The 20,609-nt window shown below is 46.9% G+C and overlaps 1 protein-coding gene across 3 annotated transcripts in view; it reads left to right on the top strand.

Moving 5' to 3' along the window:
- PC (pyruvate carboxylase) overlaps positions 1 to 20,609 on the top strand; it is a 473,075-nt gene that overhangs the window by 419,332 nt on the left and 33,134 nt on the right. For all 3 annotated transcript variants that reach the window (XM_048512904.1, XM_048512913.1, XM_048512922.1), the window contains one exon: positions 14,426 to 14,647. In XM_048512904.1, coding sequence (XP_048368861.1) covers positions 14,426 to 14,647 — 222 coding nt within the window. The remainder of the gene's footprint in view (positions 1 to 14,425; positions 14,648 to 20,609) is intronic.

The following is a 20,609-nucleotide window of genomic DNA, read 5'->3' on the forward strand; positions in this document are numbered from 1 at the left end:
TGGGATCTAGAGAGCCATTTGGGCTTGGCGGAGCAGTAGGTGCTTCCGCACACTCGGCCCTGCCCCATAGGCACAGCAGGAGCCAAATTGCCTTTCTGATGAATGGCCTCCCAAATGCTGCTGATCGGAGTGCAGGGGAGGGGATTGGCACTGTTGGCTGATCGGGCATTTCTCTCCAACAAGGCTGGCCCAGCTGTTTCTGGATGGCAGTTCCTGATGAAGGCCCAGGAGCGACCTCAGGCAAGGGGTCAGCTGCTTATTTGGGGCCACCTGGGGACATGGTCCATGAGTCAAGGGTATTGCTGCAAAGTGTAAGGGGGCCTCAGTGGTGGGATCCAAAAATTTTAGTAACAGGTTCCCATGGTGGTGGGATTCAAACTGTGGCGTAGCACCAATGGGGCTGGGCGGGGCTCGACGGGGCGTGGCCGGGCATTCCGGGGTGGGGCATTCCTGGGCGGGGCTGTGGCAAGGATGCAGCCGCTGCGCCGGTCCTTGGGCGGGAAACGAATGCACGCAGGCGCAGGCTGCCACGCACACCGGTGCACCTCCTGCTAGACTGCTTCAAGTTCTGCACACTACTGCTGAGAGGAGGGGCGTAACTAAGGCAAAAATCACGTGGCAAAATCACCAATTAGTAACCCCCTCTCGCCACACACAAATAATTAGTAACCTACTCTTGGGAACCTGTGAGAACCTGCTGGATCCCACCTCTGGGGGGCCTCCTTCCCTTGAAAGTGCACCAGAGCCCAAGCTCCAGATGCGCTGCCGAGGCTGCGTACCAGCAGTCACGTTCCTGTGGCTCAGACATGGCATGCCGAAGCTTTTATTACCTCAAGAGCATGTTAACAGTCGGACACAAAAGCTAAGCCGGCTCCATGGTGTTTTGTCTCGTTGGAGTCAGCAAGACTCTTGCCTTGTGGCCTGCCAACTCAACACTGCTAATCTGCTCTGCATGTGGGCGACTGTCACACGCCATTGCTGAGAAGTGCTGCTGTGTGGGAGCTTTGGGGCACTAATTCCAACACCCAATTAGGAAAAAAAAAGCCTGAAACAAGACATTTGACTTTCTCCAGCTTGGTGTCGGGCTTAAGAACAGGTGGACTCCAACCTGCAGAATCGGGTTTGTGTCCCTGCTCCGTCACATGACCTTGGGTGACCCTGGGCTAGCCCTGGTTCTCTCAGAACTCTCTCAGCCCCACCTACCTAATAAGGTGCCTGTTGTCGGAAGAGGAACGGAAGGAGTTAGTAAACCGCTTTGAGACTCCTTACAGGAGGGAAAGGTGGAGTATAAATGCAAACTCCTCCTCCTTCCTTCAGAAGGAGCTATCACTGGCAGCCACTCAACCTGCAAACTCTTGCCAGAATGTTAATTACACAGATTCACTGACGAAAGGTAAAGTTAAGTGGTTATTAAAGAACTACATCTCAGATAGGAAAGCTGAGAGACACGGATAGCCTTCAGCTGCCTCGCTAGCTATGGAAGAAGGGAGAGAAGATTTCCAAGGAAAAGGAGGAAATTATAGCTGAGATTATTAGTGTAAGGGTAGACAAGACGTGACGTGAAAGGAGAGAAGGGTCTCTAGCCTTACAGCCCTGTCTAGCCAACCACTTGCCTGCCCCCTGCTGGGTCTTCTTCTCAGTTCCTTTGGATGCGGGGTCTGCAACCTGCGGCTCTCCAGATGTTCATGAACTACAAATCCCATCAGCCCCTGCCAGCATGGCCAATTGGCTGATGGGATTTGTAGTCCATGAACATCTGGAGAACCGCAGGTTGCAGACCTCTGCTAGACAGACCTCCCAGCACAAACTGCTTTCTGACCAGCTGGGAGAATGGGCAACGGGGGTTGTTATTAGAGGTAGAAGGAGAATTACTGCGTAAAAAGTGCTGTCAATGTGCATGGGCCTTTACAGGGTATAAGACTCTCCCCCAAAGACCTTATCATCTAAAATGTCACATGAGTGGCAAAGAAGAAGAGTTGGGATTTATACCCCCACCTTTCTCTCCTGTAAGGAGACTCAAGGTGGCTTATAAACTCCTTTCTTTTCCTCTCCCTATAACAGACACCTTATGAGGTGGGTGGAGCTGAGGGAGTTCTTGAAGAACCGTGACTGGTCCAAGGTGACCCAGCAGGAATGTAGGAGTGGGGAAATAAATCTGGTTCACCAGATAAAAATCCACCACTCATGCGGAGGAGTGGGAATCAAACCCGGTTCTCTAGAGTAAACTCCACCTGCTCTTAACCACTACACCACACTGGCTCTCAGGAGGGAGGTGGAGTCACAGGGATACAAAGAGGAACACTGCATATTTATTCAGTTTATCAGTGTATACACACATGTATGACACTGCCTTAGTCTGAGTCAGAGACTTGGTCCATCGAGGTCAGTGTTGTCTACTCAGACTGGCCAAAGCTCTCCAGGGTCTCAAATTCAGGTTTCTCAGACCAGATCCTTTAGACCACAGGTGTCAAACTTGCAGCCCTCCAGATGTTATGGACTACAATTCCCATCACCCCCTGCCAGTGTCATGCTGGCAGGGGATGATGGGAACTGTAGTCCATAACATCTGGAGAGCCACAAGTTTGATGCCTATGCTTTAGACTGAGATACTGGGGATTGGGTCTCTGAAGGCCAACAGATGTTATCTCACTGAGATACATTTTTTGCTTCAGTAAACAAGAGGGGACTAAAGGTCATAGAGTAAAAGATGGGTTGAAGATCTGTCTAGCATGCAAAGGAACTGAGAAGAAGACCCAGCAGGAGGCAGGCAAGTGGTAGGCTAGAAGGGCTGTAAGGCTAGAGACCCTTCCCTCCTTTCATGTCACTTCTTGTCTATCCTTACACTAATAATCTCAGCGAAAAGATGGGTTTTGAGGAGGAATTTTGAAGAAATTGAGAGAGGGTTTCAGGACGCAATCCTTCCCGCCTGTCCATGCCCTCAGCCAGTGGGGCATTTAACCCACTCAGCAGCTGCGGCGTAGTGGTTAAGAGTCGGTGCACTCTAGTCTGGAGAACCGGGTTTGATTCCCCGTGCTGCCACTTGAGCTGTGGATGTGTTACAAACTGAGTCCATACAATCACAGTCTTCTTAGGAAAAGAAATATCTTTATTGAAATGGCTAGATTCATGCAGAGTCCTTGCGAGAACTGATGATCAAAGTACAGAAAGACTGCAAGAGAACTCCGGCCCGGCCCACTCAGACAGTTTCACAGCCAGGCCAGGCCAGCCTGGGAAAAGTGCCAAGCGGAGATAACACATAATGTAACAGTAAAACCTCTGCAGGTGTTAGCACAAACCATCAGCATTCCAATCTCCTCTTCACAGGATTCTTATATGGGGAACTAGATTAGCCTGTGCACTCCAACACATGTCAGCTGGGTGACCTTGGGCTAGTCACAATTCTTCAGAGCTCTGTCAGCCCCACCCACCTCACAGGGTGTGTGGGGGGGGGGAGGAAGGGAAAGGAGATTGTCAGCCCTTTGAGTCTCCGTACAGGAGAGAAAGGGGGGATATAAATAAAAACTTTTCTTCAAATTTTAACCAGAGGAAACCCCCTCCCCCACCTCCCACCCCAGGATCTATTTCTTCTTTGGCTCAAGGGTGCCTGCCACTGTTCAAGAACCCCGGGCTTATGGTGTGTCCAGCCAAAGCTAGCTCTAGTCCCCAGACGCATTTCCCAGCACGAGTCGGTACTGCGACAAGCACCAGTTGGATAGCGCCCCGTAACAAGAGCCTCACGCCTCCAGCCTTCAGCCTGGGTGAATTATGCAAATGAAACTAATTTGCATGCATTCACTCGCTTTTCATAATTGTGTTAGTCATGGGGTTGAGGAGCTGCCGATCCTTTTCCACGGGAGCTGCTGGGCCCACTTTTTGCGATCTGCAGCTGGGAAAGAGAACCACGTTAAATGCTTAGTGGTTCAAAGCATTATATGATGGAGGGGGGGGGGGGTTGGAACACACATGACCAATGAGGCACGAGGCCAGAAGCTCCATGGCCGGATTTCTCCCATTTTATTAAATACTTAAAAGCAGCCGCAAGAGGATCTGATTCCAACTGGAGCTGCAGTGCTGGATGTTAAACCCCCTCCCTCCCCGCACCATTTGCATAATGCGAATATTCCCATTTGCCTGGGGCAGTTCCAGAAGGAGAGGGAAACCATTTGCATCAGGTAGATCTCACGGGAAGGGGGAAGTGTTTTTTAACTCCTGCCTCCAGTGTCACATCACCAAACTGAGCTTCCCCCCCAAAACAGCTGCTTTTATTCTAAAGTCGGGGGTGGGGGCAGTCTCTGTGTCTCACCTAATTGGGCCCTCAGTAATCAATTGAACAGCCCTGCTAGGAAGGCCAGTATTGCTCAGGGAGGGTCGTTTCATGGACAGGGTTGCTTCAGTCTCTTCTGCTTCTGCTTCTGTCCTGCATCTAGGGGTGCCATCTTTGGGTTGGGAAATTCCTGGAGATTTTGGGCATAGCACCAAAGGAGGGTGGGATTGGGGTATAAAGCCATACTGGCCATTTCCCCTACTAAAGCTGGATACAACCAGGTTTCAAAAGAAACAGCACCTTTTCATCGTGGTTTTTCCCTCCCCGCTGCAGCGTGTCTAGTGACGACCTCAATGTCTATTGCGGTTTGAAGCAACCCAGCGCTCCCCACGATCGTGCGATCTGCTCAGCAGCTCTTCCTTCCTTGTCCTGATCAGCTGTTGTGCTATGTTGGGGCAGGAATTTTTTTAAAAAAACTTCTTTTGTTGCACAGCTATGTCACCACACTCACGCATAGATAGAAGCTATGTGCATGCGCGGCTTCGACTTTTTCGGCACTCTTTGCCCACGCAGCTGCGCTGGCACGAAAGTCTTATTCTAGTTTACAGTTGGCACAGAAACCACATTCCACGCAGCCATGTTTCAACGTAGTCACCACTGCGCTCTGATTGGCTGGAAGGTTCCACGTCACTCCCTACGGCGAGAAAATAAACCTGGATTCTGTCCCCTGATCCTCCCCACCGATCCGGCTTTGGCGCGTGTTTTTTAAAAAGGTGCGCTTCCATGCAGGTTCTTAAAAACCACTTGATAAGGGGGAGAGGGAGCGCCAGAACTGGGATGAATCCGTGTTTGGTGGTTAAACAGTGGGGCATAGGTGCAGAGGTGGGATCCAACCAGTTCTCACCACTTTTCTAGAAGTGGTTACTAATTTATTCTGAGTGCCGAGAAGGGGTTACCAAAGCAGCCTCCCTGCCCAATAGGGACTGGAGGTGCGTGTGTGCGGCGGCACCACTGTTTGAATCCCACCACCGTCGGAACCTGTTATTAAAATTTTTGGATCCCACCACTGCATAGGTGTCGAACTCGCAGCCCTCCAGGTGTTATGGACTACAATTCCCATCATCCCCTGCCAGCATCATGCTGGCAGGGGATGATGGGAACTGTAGTCCATAACATCTGGAGGGCCGTGAGTTCGACACCTATGCAGTGGGGAGTTCTTGCTGAAACCTTGATTAATTGACCGTGGGGAATCGACCGCAATCCACCCAGAGCAGCCATTTTCTCCAGGGCAATTGATTTCTGTAGTCTGGACATCAGGTGTAATTCCAGGTTCGGCTGGAGGTTGGCAAGCCGACCCCTGTCCTGCTCTTGGCTGGGTATCCAGCCCTAGACATTGATAAAGATGTTTCCTAGGTTCCAGTAACTGGCAGCCAGTGCTGCTGTCTTGCCTTGGTTTTGTCTTGGCACTGGGGCTGAACCATCTCCTGAACTCCTGTTTTATTTCGTGCCGGTGGTGGCTACGTTGAAACGTGGCTGCGTGGAATGTGATTTCTGTGCCAACTGTAAAGTAAAATAAGACTTTCGTGCCAGCGCAGCTGCGTGGGTAAAGAGTGCTGAAAAAGTTGAAGCCGCGCATAAACGTAGCTTCTATCTATGCATGAGCGTGGTGACGTAGCTGCGCAAAAAAAAAGGCCGCACGTAAATGTAGCTTCTGGCTCCTGAACCATCCAGGTTCCTGCACCAACAGAGTTAGAACCCTAGCACTTCATGGGAAGGTGCAAATGATTCTGGGATAGCCCATCAAGTGTTATGCTCTACACATCTCTCCCTGTCTTGTACCCAGAGGCGTATCTAGGGAAAATGTAGCCCCCAAAACCTGAGTTCTCCCCCCACCCTATATGGGCGGCTGCCTTCCCCCACCATGACCAAACAATGTTTTGTGTATGGACCCGGGGGGGAGGAGGGGTGTGGAGGTGATTTTCCGCCCCCCACATGACTAAATGGCTGCAGCCCTTTGACCCTGTATGTCCCCCTGGGCGGTATGCCCCTGCATGTACCCAGGTGTCAGGCAGTGAAGAAACTGGCTTAAAAACTATCTCTACTCTCAAGCTTGCAAACTGAAAAAAGACACTGAACAATAAACAAATCTTAGAGACAATGTCTGAGCAAACATATTCCTTTATATTTATATCTGTTTTTTAATGCTGTGGCTCCAGATGTCCATATTGGGTGGCATGCCAAAATCAAAACAATACAAAAATGAAAAAAAATCATATTTCAAGGGCTAAAATGATAAGACGAGCCCGGCTGGGTCCAATCGAGGCTTGATTAAGTCCAGCATTCTGTTTCCCACCAGGGCCGTCCAGAAAGCCCACAAGCAAGGCAATGGTTATTTGTCCCTTAGCAACCAGTATTCAGTACGCCTCTGAATATGGAAGTTCTGTTGATACATAATGGTTGATAGCTATTGACAGACTTCCTCTCTTGCATGAATTTATGTAATCCCTTTACAGCCATCCCAATTAGTGGCCATCACTACTTCTTTCAGGAGTGAGTTCCATAAATTAATTAGGCATTGTGTTAACAGCATGTTTTTGTCTATCCTTAATCAAATGCCCATCAGTTTTATTGGGTGACCAGGTTCTAGTATTCCCTCTGTCCACTTTCTTTGGACTATGTGTGGTGGTGGAAGGAGCCATCAAGTCACAGTCAGCTGATGGTGATCTCGTAGGATTTTAAGCAGATGAGATAAACAGAAGTTATTTGCCATCGCCTGTCTCCGGGCAGCGAGCCTGGACTTCTTTTGTGGTTTCTCATCTAAGTTTTAACCAGGGCCAACCCTACTTAGCTTCCACAATTTTATGAGATTGGGCTAGCCTGCATGATTCTATAATGCATGATCCCTGCATGAGTTTGTACATTTCTGTCCAGTGCTCCCTACCCCAACATACACAGTTATCTTTGCCCCCAAGTTGAAAAGTCCCAACTCAGTTGGATTCAGAATTAGATCAGTAGTCAAAAGCGCTATTGCCAGATATCCTGGGCCCAGGACTAATACCCCCCGCTTTGCAGTATTCTAAATTGACTTGTAAAAAAGAACTTCTCTGCAGAATTGATATAGATTTTTCACTTTAAATGTATTGTTAGCTCAACTCAAGACATAACTGAATGACACACTCCCGAAAGGTTAATTTTTCAGAAGCTCCACAGAAACTGTACAAGCCTTGAACTTGTTTGACCAAGTCCTGGGAGTTCAGGGCTGCCAAGAGAGGGGGACCAAGGTCCGTTCTGCACAGCCCCAATAAAATGTCTGTCTTACAAAGAGGCCAGTGCTTCTTTGCACTCTGCACACCCAAAATAAGATGTCCAGGGGATGCTCTAAAAAGAGGCAGTTTCTGGACAGCAAAGGGGACAGAAGGGAAAAGAGGCTCCCCCCCACCCCCCCCCGCTACCTGCAAGATGTCTGCTGCCTGGCTGTGCAGAATGCAGAGCTCAGAAGGCATCTTGTTTTTCCTGCCTGACCGTGTTACTGTCTGGTCAGTTTCATCCTCAACTTGTGCCCAACATTTTGTGTGCAGCTGAAGCAATTCTCCTTGCCACCATTTGCTGACAGTTGCCCCAGGACATTTGCTTCACAGGCTCCGATCCTGGGCACCTTTTCAGCCCCCAAAGTGCATAGTTTTGCTCAGCTTGTCCTGCTGATTCTAGCAATAAATAGTTTTCATTTTTTATTTTAGATGAACTATCTCTGCAGCTACGCAGACACAGATGCAATAATCTTAGCTGCTCAGAACACGGAGATAGCTCATTGAAAATTTTAAAAATAGGAAAACTATATATTGCCAGAATTGGCAGGAGGAGCTGAGTACAACTACGTACTTTTGGGGCTGAGAAGGCTCCCAAGATCAAAGCCTACAGAGCAAACATCCTAAGGCAACCTACCTTCATGCAACGTGTGATTGGTGTTTGGAATATGCTGCCACAGGAGGTGGTGATGGCCACTAACCTGGATAGCTTTAAAAGGGGCTTAGACAGATTTATGGAGAAGTCGATTATGGCTACCAATCTTGATCCTCTTGATCTGAGATTGCAAATGCCTTAACAGACCAGGTGATTGGGAGCAACAGCCGCAGAAGGCCATTGCTTTCACATCCTGCACGTGAGCTCCCAAAGGCACCTGGTGGGCCACTGCAAGTAGCAAGGAGCTGGACTAGATGGACTCTGATCTGATCCAGCTGGTTTGTTCTTATGTTCTTACAGCAAACGGCAGCAAGAAGAATCCCTTCAGCTGCACACAAAATGTCGGGCACAAGTTGAGGGTGAAACTGACCAGAGCACAAAATGGCCGGGCAGGAAAAACAAGACGCCTTCTGAGCTCTGCATTCTGCCCAGCCAGGCAGGAGACATCTTGCAGGCAGCGTAGGGAGGGAAAGGTGCACTTTGAAGTGTTCTCAGCAAAAATAAAGTGTCCTGAGGACATCTTGGGGAAAAAACTGTGAGGAGTTCCTTCCCAAGATGCCATTATTAGCATCCTCAGGACGTCTTATTTGGCTTTCTGGAAAGGACTGATATACCAGGGGTTTTGGTCACTGTGAGGGAGGGCTATAGAGCTTGGTAATTCATGCAACATCCTTTCTTTTGATATTGTGGGAGAGGAAAGCAGAGAAAAGCAGCTCTACAAGAAACTTCTCAATCCAAGGCCAATGGCGTACTGGTTTCTCTTTTGTATTTCCCCACAGTCTTTCTTTTAATAGTCTTCATTTTTATAATGAGGATGTGTTGTTGTTGTTGTTGTTGTTGTTTTAAGAAAAAAAGCACTCCTCCCAGAAGCCTCCCTATTAAATTCATTTGCATCCGTGAAAGGCATTTGTATTTTTCTTTTTAATCCACGTGGATTCATGAGGAAGCTCCCTATAAGCAGCTGCAATATTCAACTTAATTAATTAGTTAATTATATACACACACACTCTCTCATTTAGTTCCACCAGTCTCCCGGACGAAATTCTGTTTTGACTGTATGTCAAAAAGACCACAAGATTTACCAGCCCCGGTTATGCTCCATCCTCTTCATAGGTGAAACAAACAACATCTTATCTTCACAAAATGTTACATCAATGTCTCCTCCGCACAATTTGTTCGCATTCGTGCCTAGTTTCAAAGTGAGTTACATTTATTTGAGCAGTTCTTAAGAGAACTGAAACACATTTCAGGGCTTCTTTTTTAGCGTCACCAGAAGGAGCTGGTGCTTTAATAGACCAACGGTGGCAGAAAGTGCTGTGAGGTCACAACCAACCTATGGTGACCGTAGAAGCCCTCCAGGGGAGGGCGGTTTATAAATACAACAATCAATCAATCAATCATCAATAAGACAAGAGATAAACACGGGTCGTTTGCCATTGCCTGTTTCTGTGTAGGAATCCTAGACCTCCTTGGTGGTCTCTCATCCATATAAGAGCCAGCGTGGTGCAGTGGCTGAGAGCTGTGGGCTCTAATCTGGAGAACCGGGTTCGTTTCACCCCTCCTCCACACGAAGCCTGCTGGGTGACCTTGGACCAATCACAGTTCTCTCCGTATTCTCTCAGCCCCACCTACCTCACAAGGTGCGGGGAGAGGAAAGGAAGGAGTTTGTAAACTGTTCGAGACTCCTTACAGGAGAGAAAAGCACGGTATAAATCCAAACTCTTCTCCTTCTTCTACTAATCAAGGCCAATCCTGTTTAGCTTCTGAGATCTGACAAGAGCGTGCAAGCCAGGACCATCCAAGTCTGGCCAATACAGTGGCAAAAAAGTAAATAACAGCTTACTCCAGATTCAATGTGCAGTTAATCTTGCCCTGGGTTTGCCCAGCCATTCTTTAGCCTAATCGTCCCAAAAAACTAATCTAAAACAAAACTAATCTAGATTTCGGTGCATGAAACGGAGGTCTTTGGCTATTTGCCCGGGGCTGAAAGAGAGCCAGAATTTTCTCCTCCATCTCTGATCCGGTCCACTCACACTTGGATCCTGGGCTGGCTCCCCCCCCTCCCCCCAGCCCGAAAAACATGTGAGTCACTGGAGGTGGGGGGAGGGTAGGTGGAAACAATCTGCTTGTTCCTCGTTAAGACCTGCTAAATATTTTATGACCTTAACGAGCCAGCCTGGAAATCTCGCAGTAAAGGGGGGGGGGCGAGGGCAGGTGGCTATAATAGGCGCCTGATTTACATGCCTCCTGCTCTTTATGATTGATACGTGAGGCTCAGTTTAATTATATCGGATTCCAGCCTTGTATCATTATTATGGCAGTTTATTTTCTTTGTCAGTGGCTAATCCCCAACCTAAGCCGAGCATTAAGAGAATGAAATAAGGATATTTAAATCTTATTAAATTTCCCCCGAGCCGATGGTTAAATCTTTTTTTAAATTTTTTTTTAAAGATGTGCCAGAATCGGAAAGAGCTAGCCGTGGATTCTTCTGTTAAGCAGGAGGGATTAAGGAATGGCACCAGTAATGAGCCGGATTCCCGCTGGGGCCCATCAGCTGCCAGCTAGTGGGGCATTAATTGAGACCACTTAGTGGGGCATTCCTTTGTAGTCCGTATTGTCTCTGGGTTCAAGGGATGCCTGGTAATTAGCACTAAGTCAGGAGAGCTGGAAAGGAAATAAAAGAAGGTGGGTTCACGTGGAAAGGATCTATAATGTATAGCTGGAAGTATCATGGAAGGCTTTCATGGCCGGAATCAACTAGTGGGTTTTCTGGGCGGCGATGGCCACAGCATAGTAGTTCTTGCTCCCAACGTCTGGTAGTTTTTGCCAGCTCCATAGCCACTGCGTGGTAGTTTTGCTCCTGACGTTTTGCCCGTATCTGCAGATGCCGGCAAAAACTAGCAGACCACGGAGCTGGCAAAAACTACCAGACCATGCCGGCAAAAACTACCAGACATTAGGAGCAAGGACTACTAGACTGTGGCCACGCAGCCCGGAAAACCCGCAGCAGCCAACTGGAGGTAGAAAGTCTGGGTTCATTGGTTAACAGGACCCTGATGGTTAGAGCAGAAAGAAATGGGAGCTTGCTCAGCCAGACGTGAATTGGAGCTGGTTTATCACACAGTTTTTGTCCCAGAGTAGCTTGTAAATAGAGTTGTCAGCCTCCAGCTGGGGGCTGGAGACCAGTCAGAATTTCCTCTGATCTGCGGGCAACAGAGATCAGTTCCCTTGGAGAAAATGACTGCTTTGGAGGATGGGCGCTCTGGCATTATACCCCACTGAGGTCCCTTACCTCCATCCCCAAATATCCAGGAATTTTCCCACCCAGAGGGGGCAACCTTACTGAGTTGTAAATTACTACTTGAGAGAGGCCTTTCCACAGATGCACCCCGACTCCTTGTCATGGCAAGGTGGCCATCTCCAGTTATAACCACGAAAGCAGCGCAAGCAGGTCACCCATAAACAAACTAGAGGTCATCTGCACATTGGGCAACTCCAAACTAATGAGGAAAAGATGACTTTTTAAATTAACCAGAAAAGGAGAAGGAGGAGTTTGGATTTATACCCCACCCTTTCTCTCCTGTAAGGAGTCTCACAGCGGCTTGTAAACTCCTTCCCGTCCTCTCCCCACAATAGACGTCTTGTGAGGTAAGTGGGGCTTAGAGAGTTCTGAGAGAACTGTGACTAGCCCAAGGTCATCGAGCAGGTTTTACATATAAGAATGGGGAAACGAATCCAGTTCGCCAGATAAGAGCCCGCCATTCATGCGGAGGTGTGGGGAATCAAACCTGGTTCTCCAGTTTATAGTCCACCTGTTTAAATGACTGTACCACACTGGCTCTCCTGGATTCTCATGGGGCACAAAAGGTTAAAAGTAGGTGAAGGTCAAAGGAAAAATGAGGGAACATGAATCTCTTCAAGCCCATCTTAGAGAACTCTGAAGCGGGTGTGTGTGTGTTGAGTGCGTTTGTGTGGATATCCAAAAAATTTATTTCTGCCATTCCCCACAATTCCTTCTAGGCCCCGGCTTCTTATTATGTATTTTGTATCTTTTCTTCTTGCCCCCTCTTCCCCCAATACTCCCACCCTGACACAGCAAGCGCAGAGTTCAAACCAGTGTTCAAACAGGGAATCGTGTTGTAAGCTTACATACCATCACTGCAAATATCACAGTGCTGAAAGAAACCATCTCATTGCCACGTGATTTACATCTTTCCTGACCCCGATTGCAAAGGTTGCAGGGGTCAAGCTGGCATTCAAAATGAGGAACTGTACTTCGATCAGGCACAAAAGATTTCATTCCGACATCTCGATCCTCAAAACCATAACCGCATAACAACAGAATTCAGATTTTTCCCCATCTGCCCCCTCAAAAACAGGTTCAGGGGGCCAGATTGGTATTCAGCAATGCAATACAGGTATGCATTCTGATCATGCATTCCAAATTTCATTCTGATTTCTCTTCTCTCCATGGAGATACCATGTAACTAACAAAGAGAACCAAACAAGGAGAGTTCAACTGAAAGCCTCATTTTGCGTTGCCAAAAGCTCCCGTTTCCAAAAAGCAGAGTTTGGAGGGTATTTGCTTGATCTTGATGTTCCTCTGTGGAATTCTCGGTAACTTGGAATTCTAGGCCTCGCCATTTTTGCATAATAAGTGCCAGCAAATACCAGAGAGCTTGTCCAGACAGAAATGAACCCCCCCCCCCCCCCCGGTATCCCTGTCTTTCTTTTCCCAATTAGAACTCCCGTACGGCGGCTGAAATATTGAAGGGAGCATCTCCAAACTTCCAAACTTATTGTGAGACACTGCTTCTGAACATGGAGGTTCCATTTAGCGATTGTATTTATTTGTTTCCTTCAATGTGAAGGCTGCTTTTCCCCACATAGGTTCAGGGGGGCGTACAACATTAAATTGTAACAAATCAGTAAAATATAATTCTCAATACCTCCACACCAAACCATTTAAACCAGTTAAAATGTTGTCCCCCATAAAATCCACATTCATGCATCTTACAAAAGGGAAAAACAGGAAAAAAGGAAGAGAAGAAAAAGGTTAATAATAAGGTTTACTTGCCATTGATAAATCAATTTTTCCATGGATTTGTCTAATACCTTTTTAAAAGCCTTCGAAAGCTTGTGCTAACCCATGTAGCATGATGAGGAATGGATTTACACCACTTCAGATTCCACATTTCAAACTTCCTCCCCATATTAAAAAAAATCTCCTCAGGTGAAAAATAAAGGTTTTCTCCCAGCCTATTCTCTTTCGGGCTAGTTTTCCAATTGTAGGAAAAGTTCTCCATAGTGCGGAAGAATTCCAATATCAGATTCCCCACCTCCACCCCTGTTCATTTTATCACCTCAGAAACCCCATACGCATCTTAGTACCACCTCATTCTGCCGGTGTGTCCATTTAGACTAAGCCAGCAGCCATCATCACAGCTTGTGGCAGTGTGTTCTGTAAGTTAATTACATGTTTTGTGAATTAAATGTTCTTCCCTTTGTCTGACTGGAATTTACTGCCCATCAACTGCACACTGGATGCCTGCGAGTTCTAGTATTCGGAGAAAGGAAAGTTGCTAGTTGCTGCTAGAACACGGCCATACAACCCAGAAACCACACAGCACTCCAGTGATTCCAGCTGTGAAAGCCTTCGACAGTACAAAGGAAGAAGTTGCCAGCATTGTGTAGTGGTTAAGAGCGATGGACCAGTGTGAGGCAATGGTTAAAACAGTGGTTCTCAACCTTCCTAATGCCGCAACCCTTTAATACAGTTCCTCATGTTTTGGTGACCCCCAACCCTCGGGGATGGGGCGGTATAAAAGCTTAAGGAAATAAATAAATAAATAAATAAATAAATAAATAAACAAACCCTAACATTTATCCATTTTACAGATGGAGAACACTGATGCAGAGAGTCTTAGGCGACCTAAGGGTGAAAAGGGTCGTTCGACTTCCAAAGGGGTCGCAACCCACAGGTTGAGAACCACTGGGTTAAAAAACTCTCAGCCCACCTACCTCGCAAGTCTGTTGTGGGAAGAGAAAGCCATTTTGGGACTCCTCACAGGAGAGAAAGATGGGGCATAAATCCAACCTCCTCCTCTTCTTCTTCTCCTCCTTCTCACTTTCTTCACACCATGCATGATGTTACTCACCTCTGTCATGTCTCCACCCTTGGTCCATTTCTCTGTGAAACAGGTGAGCCACCATCTGGTTTCCGGGACATCCTTCTGCGTGAGGGACCCACCGGCTTTGCCAAAGCCATTCGCCAACACAAAGGGCTGCTCCTAATGGACACCACTTTCCGAGATGCTCACCAGTCTCTGCTGGCCACCCGCGTCCGCACCCACGACCTGAAGAAGATCTCCCCCTTTGTGGCCCACAACTTCAGCAACCTCTTCAGCATGGAAAACTGGGGAGGTAAGAAGTGGGGAGGGGCTGTGGAATCAGAGCCGTTGGGGATGCCACGTGTTGCTGGCTTGGGGTTTGAAATTACAGCGGGCTGCCTTTTTCTTCCGTAGTTCAAAACGTACATTGGATAATAAGTATTGGGGCCGTGTCTTTTTTTTTTGCCAACAGTCCCAACGGGCAGCTCAGTCCTATGCATACTTGCTCAACATACATGCCAGTAAGTCCAAAGCAACTAGCTTTGTTCCCGGTGTGCATGGGATTGCAGTCTTCATACAATAATCTTGGTTAGTTCACAATGCACAACATGTCATTTCATCAGTGTTTTAGCTGCCTTGGTTCCCTAAAAAAAAGCTTGCCTGGGGGCCTGATTGTTGAATTGAACCACCCAAGGGGTTCTGTGCCAGAGTTGGAAATAAGATGCTGGACTAGATGGACCTTTGGTCTAATCCAGCAGGGTTCCTCAGCTGCCCAGTGAGGAGGACCACAATGCAATGCAGTGGCTCATGGCAGGAGGTGGCTGGCATCCTTTCCTGGCATGCTTTCCTGCCATCCTGTCTTCGGTCCAAGCCAACCAGCCAGTGGCCACCCAGCTGGTGACTGTGCAGGCTTGGGAGAAGAAGGGCAGACCTGTTTCAGGGTGATAGAATGCCTCGGATCAGCCCCGGCTGCCATATTTCCAGGGGCAGCTTGAAAATAACAAATGGAAAATGCGTGGCTTCCTGACAGGAAGCAGAAATGTCAAGGACCGTCTAGTCAGGCCTGAGCATGCATATGTGCTTAATCTCAATTTGCTATTAACATCAAAAAAAGTGTAAATTTTAATAAAAGTCTTTTTTTTTTAACCTCAGCAGTTTTTATCTACTTATAACGAACAAATCAATACTAATTTCCTGCCTGGCTGTCTTGCATCCCCCTGCCAGGCTCACAATCCTAGCAGAAAAAGGGGGGATTTTTTCCCCAAGGTTATTGAAGCACGATAAGGGTAGGAACACAAAAGTCTTCCTAGAGCTGACCAGCGTCCAGTTTCCTGTCGCAGCCAGCCAGATACAGGGGAGCTGTCTTTCCCTTTATAACATTTAATACTCAGAGGCACCTGGACGTTCTGTTTAGGCATCATCATGGCTAACAACCACTGATAGACTTTCTGTGGATTTGTTACGAGTGAGATTCATCAGGGATCACCCAGACAAGTTGATGGGGCTATAAACTGTTAAGAAGAAACTGCTTCTTCATACACCTTATCATTAACATGGGAAATTCACAACAAAATGTTTTGATGGCCATGATCGTAGGCGACTTTAAAAGGGGGCTGGGCCCTTTCACGCAGGAGGAGAAATATATCAAAGGCTTTTAATCTTGGTGGCTGAATGGAACCTCCATATTCAGTGTGCTTGAGGGCCAGTTATAAAGGGCAGGACAGAGGAGATGGCTACTGGAGGGGTGCTGTGATATGTCAATGTTGGAAATAAGATGCTGGACTAGATGGGCCTTCAGTCTAATCCAGCTGGGCTCTATGCCAGGGTGTAGTGGTTAACAGCAGCAGATAGTAATATGGAGAATGGGGTTTGATTCCCTGCTCCTCCACATGAAGCCTGCTGGGTGACCTTGGGCCAGTCACAATTCTGTCAGAACTGTCTCAGCCTCACCTACCTCACAAGATGCCTGTTGTGAGTGGAGGGAGGAAGGAAAAAAAGAAAATTGTAAGCTGCTTTGGGACTCCTTTCAGTAGAGAAAAGCGGGGTATAAAGACCAACTCCTCTTGCTTTTGTTAGGGATTAATGATGACTGTTATGCATGTATAAATAAATGGCTGCTCATTAACAGTAAGGTTAACCCTTTCATAAGACTTTAGAAGACACATTCTCCAAATGTATCTATAACCATAACACTTCCCCTGAGCTTTTAAAAGAGGATCTTGCAGAGTAAATTAGTATCATATGTAGCAAATTTTGGTTGATTTATTTTATTTTTATTTTGTTGGTTTTATATCCCACCCCATCCCCGAAGGGCCCTGGGCGGGTTACAGCATAATTTAAAACATCCAATAACTTTAAAATATAAACCCTAATTTAAAACTTTAAAGCCATTTAACAAAATATTACAGTAACGCTGAATTGATAGTTGATAGATGGTATAAATTAATCCTTCCGGTCATTTCCACCCCTCCTTCCCCCCTCCCCCCGGAAACTGAAAGATGTTCTATCTATTATATTCAATCAATCTGGCTGGCTGGCTGGCTGGCTGGAAAAGGCCTGGTGGAACAGCCACATCTTGCAGGCCCTACGGAATTGGCATAGTTCCTGCAGGATTCTGACATCAGCAGGTAGCTTGTTCCACCAGGCCGGAGCCAGGGCCGTAAAATGCCCTGCAGTCTTCTGCAATATTTCATGGGAGGGCGGATGGAATAGTGGGGAACTGACCAGTTGTCTGAGAACTGCAATGCAATCCTAATCAGAGTTTGGACTAGAAGAGTGTAACTCTGTTGAGGATTGCACTGTTGAGGCATTACAAGCACAGACCTGTTTGCTTCCGCGAAATGTTGGCAGAGGTGCGTATCAAGTCCACTGTGTGATTGGCGGACCATGTTCAGCTTAGTGGTTTAAGATATGGAGCCAAGCCACCGGATCAAACCTAAGTTTCTTGGACACCTGAGCTAAGCAGGAAGCTTGCTGAGCCAGCAGCAGCGGAAGTTTGAATACGCCAGTGGAGGCAAACCATAAAAAAACCCTTCAAGACATTACTACATTTTTCAGAAAACAAACACAGTTTCAACACTGGGGCACAAAATTCTTCTCTGGGCAAAATGTGATAAAGAATAGACGGCATTACATGTTGTTCTTTCATGCACAGGGTATTGTTTGCCTGCTTCAGGCAATTGTGCAGAACATTTGATGCTGCAAACTGTTATCACGTTCCTGGGCCAAAACATCCGAGAATAAAAATCCAAGGCCCGTCAAACAGAATGTCATGACTTGTTCTACCTGTTGACCTAAGGAAGAACTCTTTGCAGCTGAAAACTTTGTTTTAAAAAACAAAACGGCTTTTCCCCCATTTGTTGTATTTAGTACAGCATCAGTAATATTTAAAACATCCCAGCTGGGCTACTGTCATGGGCTGCACATGGTTACTGCCCTTGAAGGCAGTTTTTAAGTTTCAGCTGGTCCAGGGATGCGATGGCTCAGACAATTTTGGTGCTAGATGCAGAAAACTCAAAGATACTTATATTCTCCTTGGCTGGCTGCTTGCAGACCAAATCCAAAGTGCTGATGATTAAGTAATGATTTTTAAATGGGTTTTAGTGTGATGGCTAATGGAGCCTATACTGTTTGTTTTATAATTTGTATTTTGTTTGTGTGCTCCATCTGTTGTTGCTATATTTATGTTGTGCACCGCCCAGAGCCCTTCGGGGGAGGGGCAGTATATAACATTAATTAATTATAAATAAATAAATAAAGTACAAACGTGATCTCGAATGGCAAGGCTGGAGAGAGTTGCTCCTCCCATCTGGACTTCCTTGTTCCTTTCTAGCACACACACACACACACAAATCTCCTGGTAATTCCATTATCCATTGGACAGGCAGCCACGGTAAAGCGAATATTTTCCGTGGAAAATTCAACAGCCTGCCCAACTTGGTGCTTTTCAGCAAATTGTAAAGACTTTTTTTTAAAGCATTATGTAATTAATGTGCCTCGGTTTTCACAGTATGTTCCTTGGCTTCTGATCAGTATGTCCTCTGCTGATCTTTCGATGTTGAATTGTGGTTTTACAGGTTGTACCCGGCCTTGAGAACCAGCGCTCTGAAAAGGTGTTTTTCTTCTGTATACATAAATAGAGTATGCATCTTGCATTGTGGAGGTGAATAACAAGCACAAGGGAGCAGGCTCCGGCCCCAAGGATGTGATCATCTGAAATTGAGGGAGATACAAAGGAAAGGGAGAGGCAAATAGGCTTGATCTGGGCTTGGGGTTTCATTGGAGGGTTGCCTTCTGCTGAAGCACTAGCTCTGATCTCCGTGTTTCTAATTCTATGGGTCTGAAGTGTGTGCCAAAGCCCATTTACTTCCACTGCAAATCTTACAAGCTTTCGTTTCGTTTAATCAGTAGACCTGTTGATTACTGACAGCCAGTAGGGCAGATTGGATCATGCAGGATTGGACTGGAGTGAGAATGGCATTCAAAGCAGACCAGGTGCTCCGGAGCAGCAGCAGCAGAAGGCCATTGCTTTCACACTTTGCATGTGAGCTCCCAAAGGCATCTGATGGGCCACTGCGAGTGGCAGAGTCCCGGACTAGATGGACTCTGGTCTGATCCAGCAGGCTGGTTCGTATGTTCTTATGTTCTTAAAGCTCTTCATGGTCAACCCCTGACAGTTAGAAAGGATCTCAAGCAGCAGGGCTGGGAAAGACCTCCTGACTGAGGAGAACAGAATATTCACAGAAGAGACAGCACTGGGCTAAATGGGGCAAACTTCTGACTGGGTGTAAGGCAGCTTTGTAGGTACATTTGCTATTCAAGAATTGGAGCTCAGGGGCAGAGGGCTGCATGTAGAAAGTCCTGAATTCTATCCCAGTGCTGGTACCAAGGCTGGGAGTTGCTGCCAATCAGAGTGGACCAGGGTCCCCAACCGCCTTGAGCCTGCAGCCGCCTTTGGAATTCAGACACAGGCAGGTGGGCGCAACCACAAAATGGCTGCAGAAGGCGGAGCCAATCACGAAATGGTCACTAGTGGAGGCAGAGCCACACGCATAGATAAAGTCTAAATGCAAGAGAAAAGAGTACTTTAAAAAATACACACTGGGAAACAGGAATAAGGGAGAATGAAGCCAATTCTCTGGTGGCAGCTGACGCTGAAACAATGCTATTGTAATCTGTCCAGCCAATCAGATCTCTAGCAGCTGGTCAGAAGAACTGCAGGGACAAGTCCCCACTTGACCCAACCTACTTTCTGAAAACATTTGGTGGGCACCAGGAAGGGTGTCAATTGGTGTTGTGGTGCCCATGAGCACCATCTTGGGCACCTTGGAGTAGATGACACTTGGCAAAATGGGCCAATAGTCTGTTTTGTTGACGGCTTTCTAGCTGTTTGTCTTTTCAAGCCTGTCATTGTTGTGCACGTTGCTTCCTGTAACAAAAGCAGGATCCTCCCGTTGTACTTTCCGTTAATCCTGCGTGGTGTTGCCTTTCGTGTTATTAAATTGCAAGTCATCTCACACTTGGTTTAGTATCTAAACAAGGTGGCTGTGCTGAGTTTCTAAAAATATTCACGTAACCAGGGAACTGCATCAGAGGGCAGATGGATTAATTATGTTTGTCGCTGTTTGGCAACCCTGATATCTAGAAAAGTGGTATGCCTGGATACGTATCTTGAAATATAGAATTATGTTCGGGTGTTTTCCTTTCATGAAGACATGGGCGGAGGAGTGTTCGTACCGTTTGAATCACTGGTCTTTAATTAGCAGGTCATGATCCAGAACGGAGCCTGGCACTAATTCTTCAACGGAGCACATCAAGGGAAACTATGGTATTTTTTATCAATTTACATAATTAGAGAGAAGGAAAGAGAGAGAGAGAGAGAGAGAGAGAGAGAGAGGTGGAGGAATAGTAAAGACAATTTAAAATACGACCCATTTCAGATCAGGATTCAAGGCAAGTCCAGGGCCCCTTCCGCACATGCAGAATAATGCACTTTCGATCTACTTCACAATTATTTGCAAGTGGATTTTGCTATTCCACTCCATAAAATCCAGCTGCAAAGTGGATTGAAAGTGGATTGAAAGTGCATTATTCTGCATGTGCGGAAGGGACCCAGGACTCGAAGATATGTGAAAGCTACTAATCTAGAGCCAGCATTTCCTTGTAGACTTTCAAATATGGGCAAATAAGCTGTCCATCCTCTGACTCTCAGCTTCATCTATAAAAGATGAATATGCATTGACTCCAGTCCTGTAAAAAGGAGACATCAAAGACAG

Source organism: Sphaerodactylus townsendi, linkage group LG01 (assembly GCF_021028975.2).
Source record: "Sphaerodactylus townsendi isolate TG3544 linkage group LG01, MPM_Stown_v2.3, whole genome shotgun sequence".
NCBI classification, from domain to species: Eukaryota; Metazoa; Chordata; class Lepidosauria; order Squamata; family Sphaerodactylidae; genus Sphaerodactylus; species Sphaerodactylus townsendi.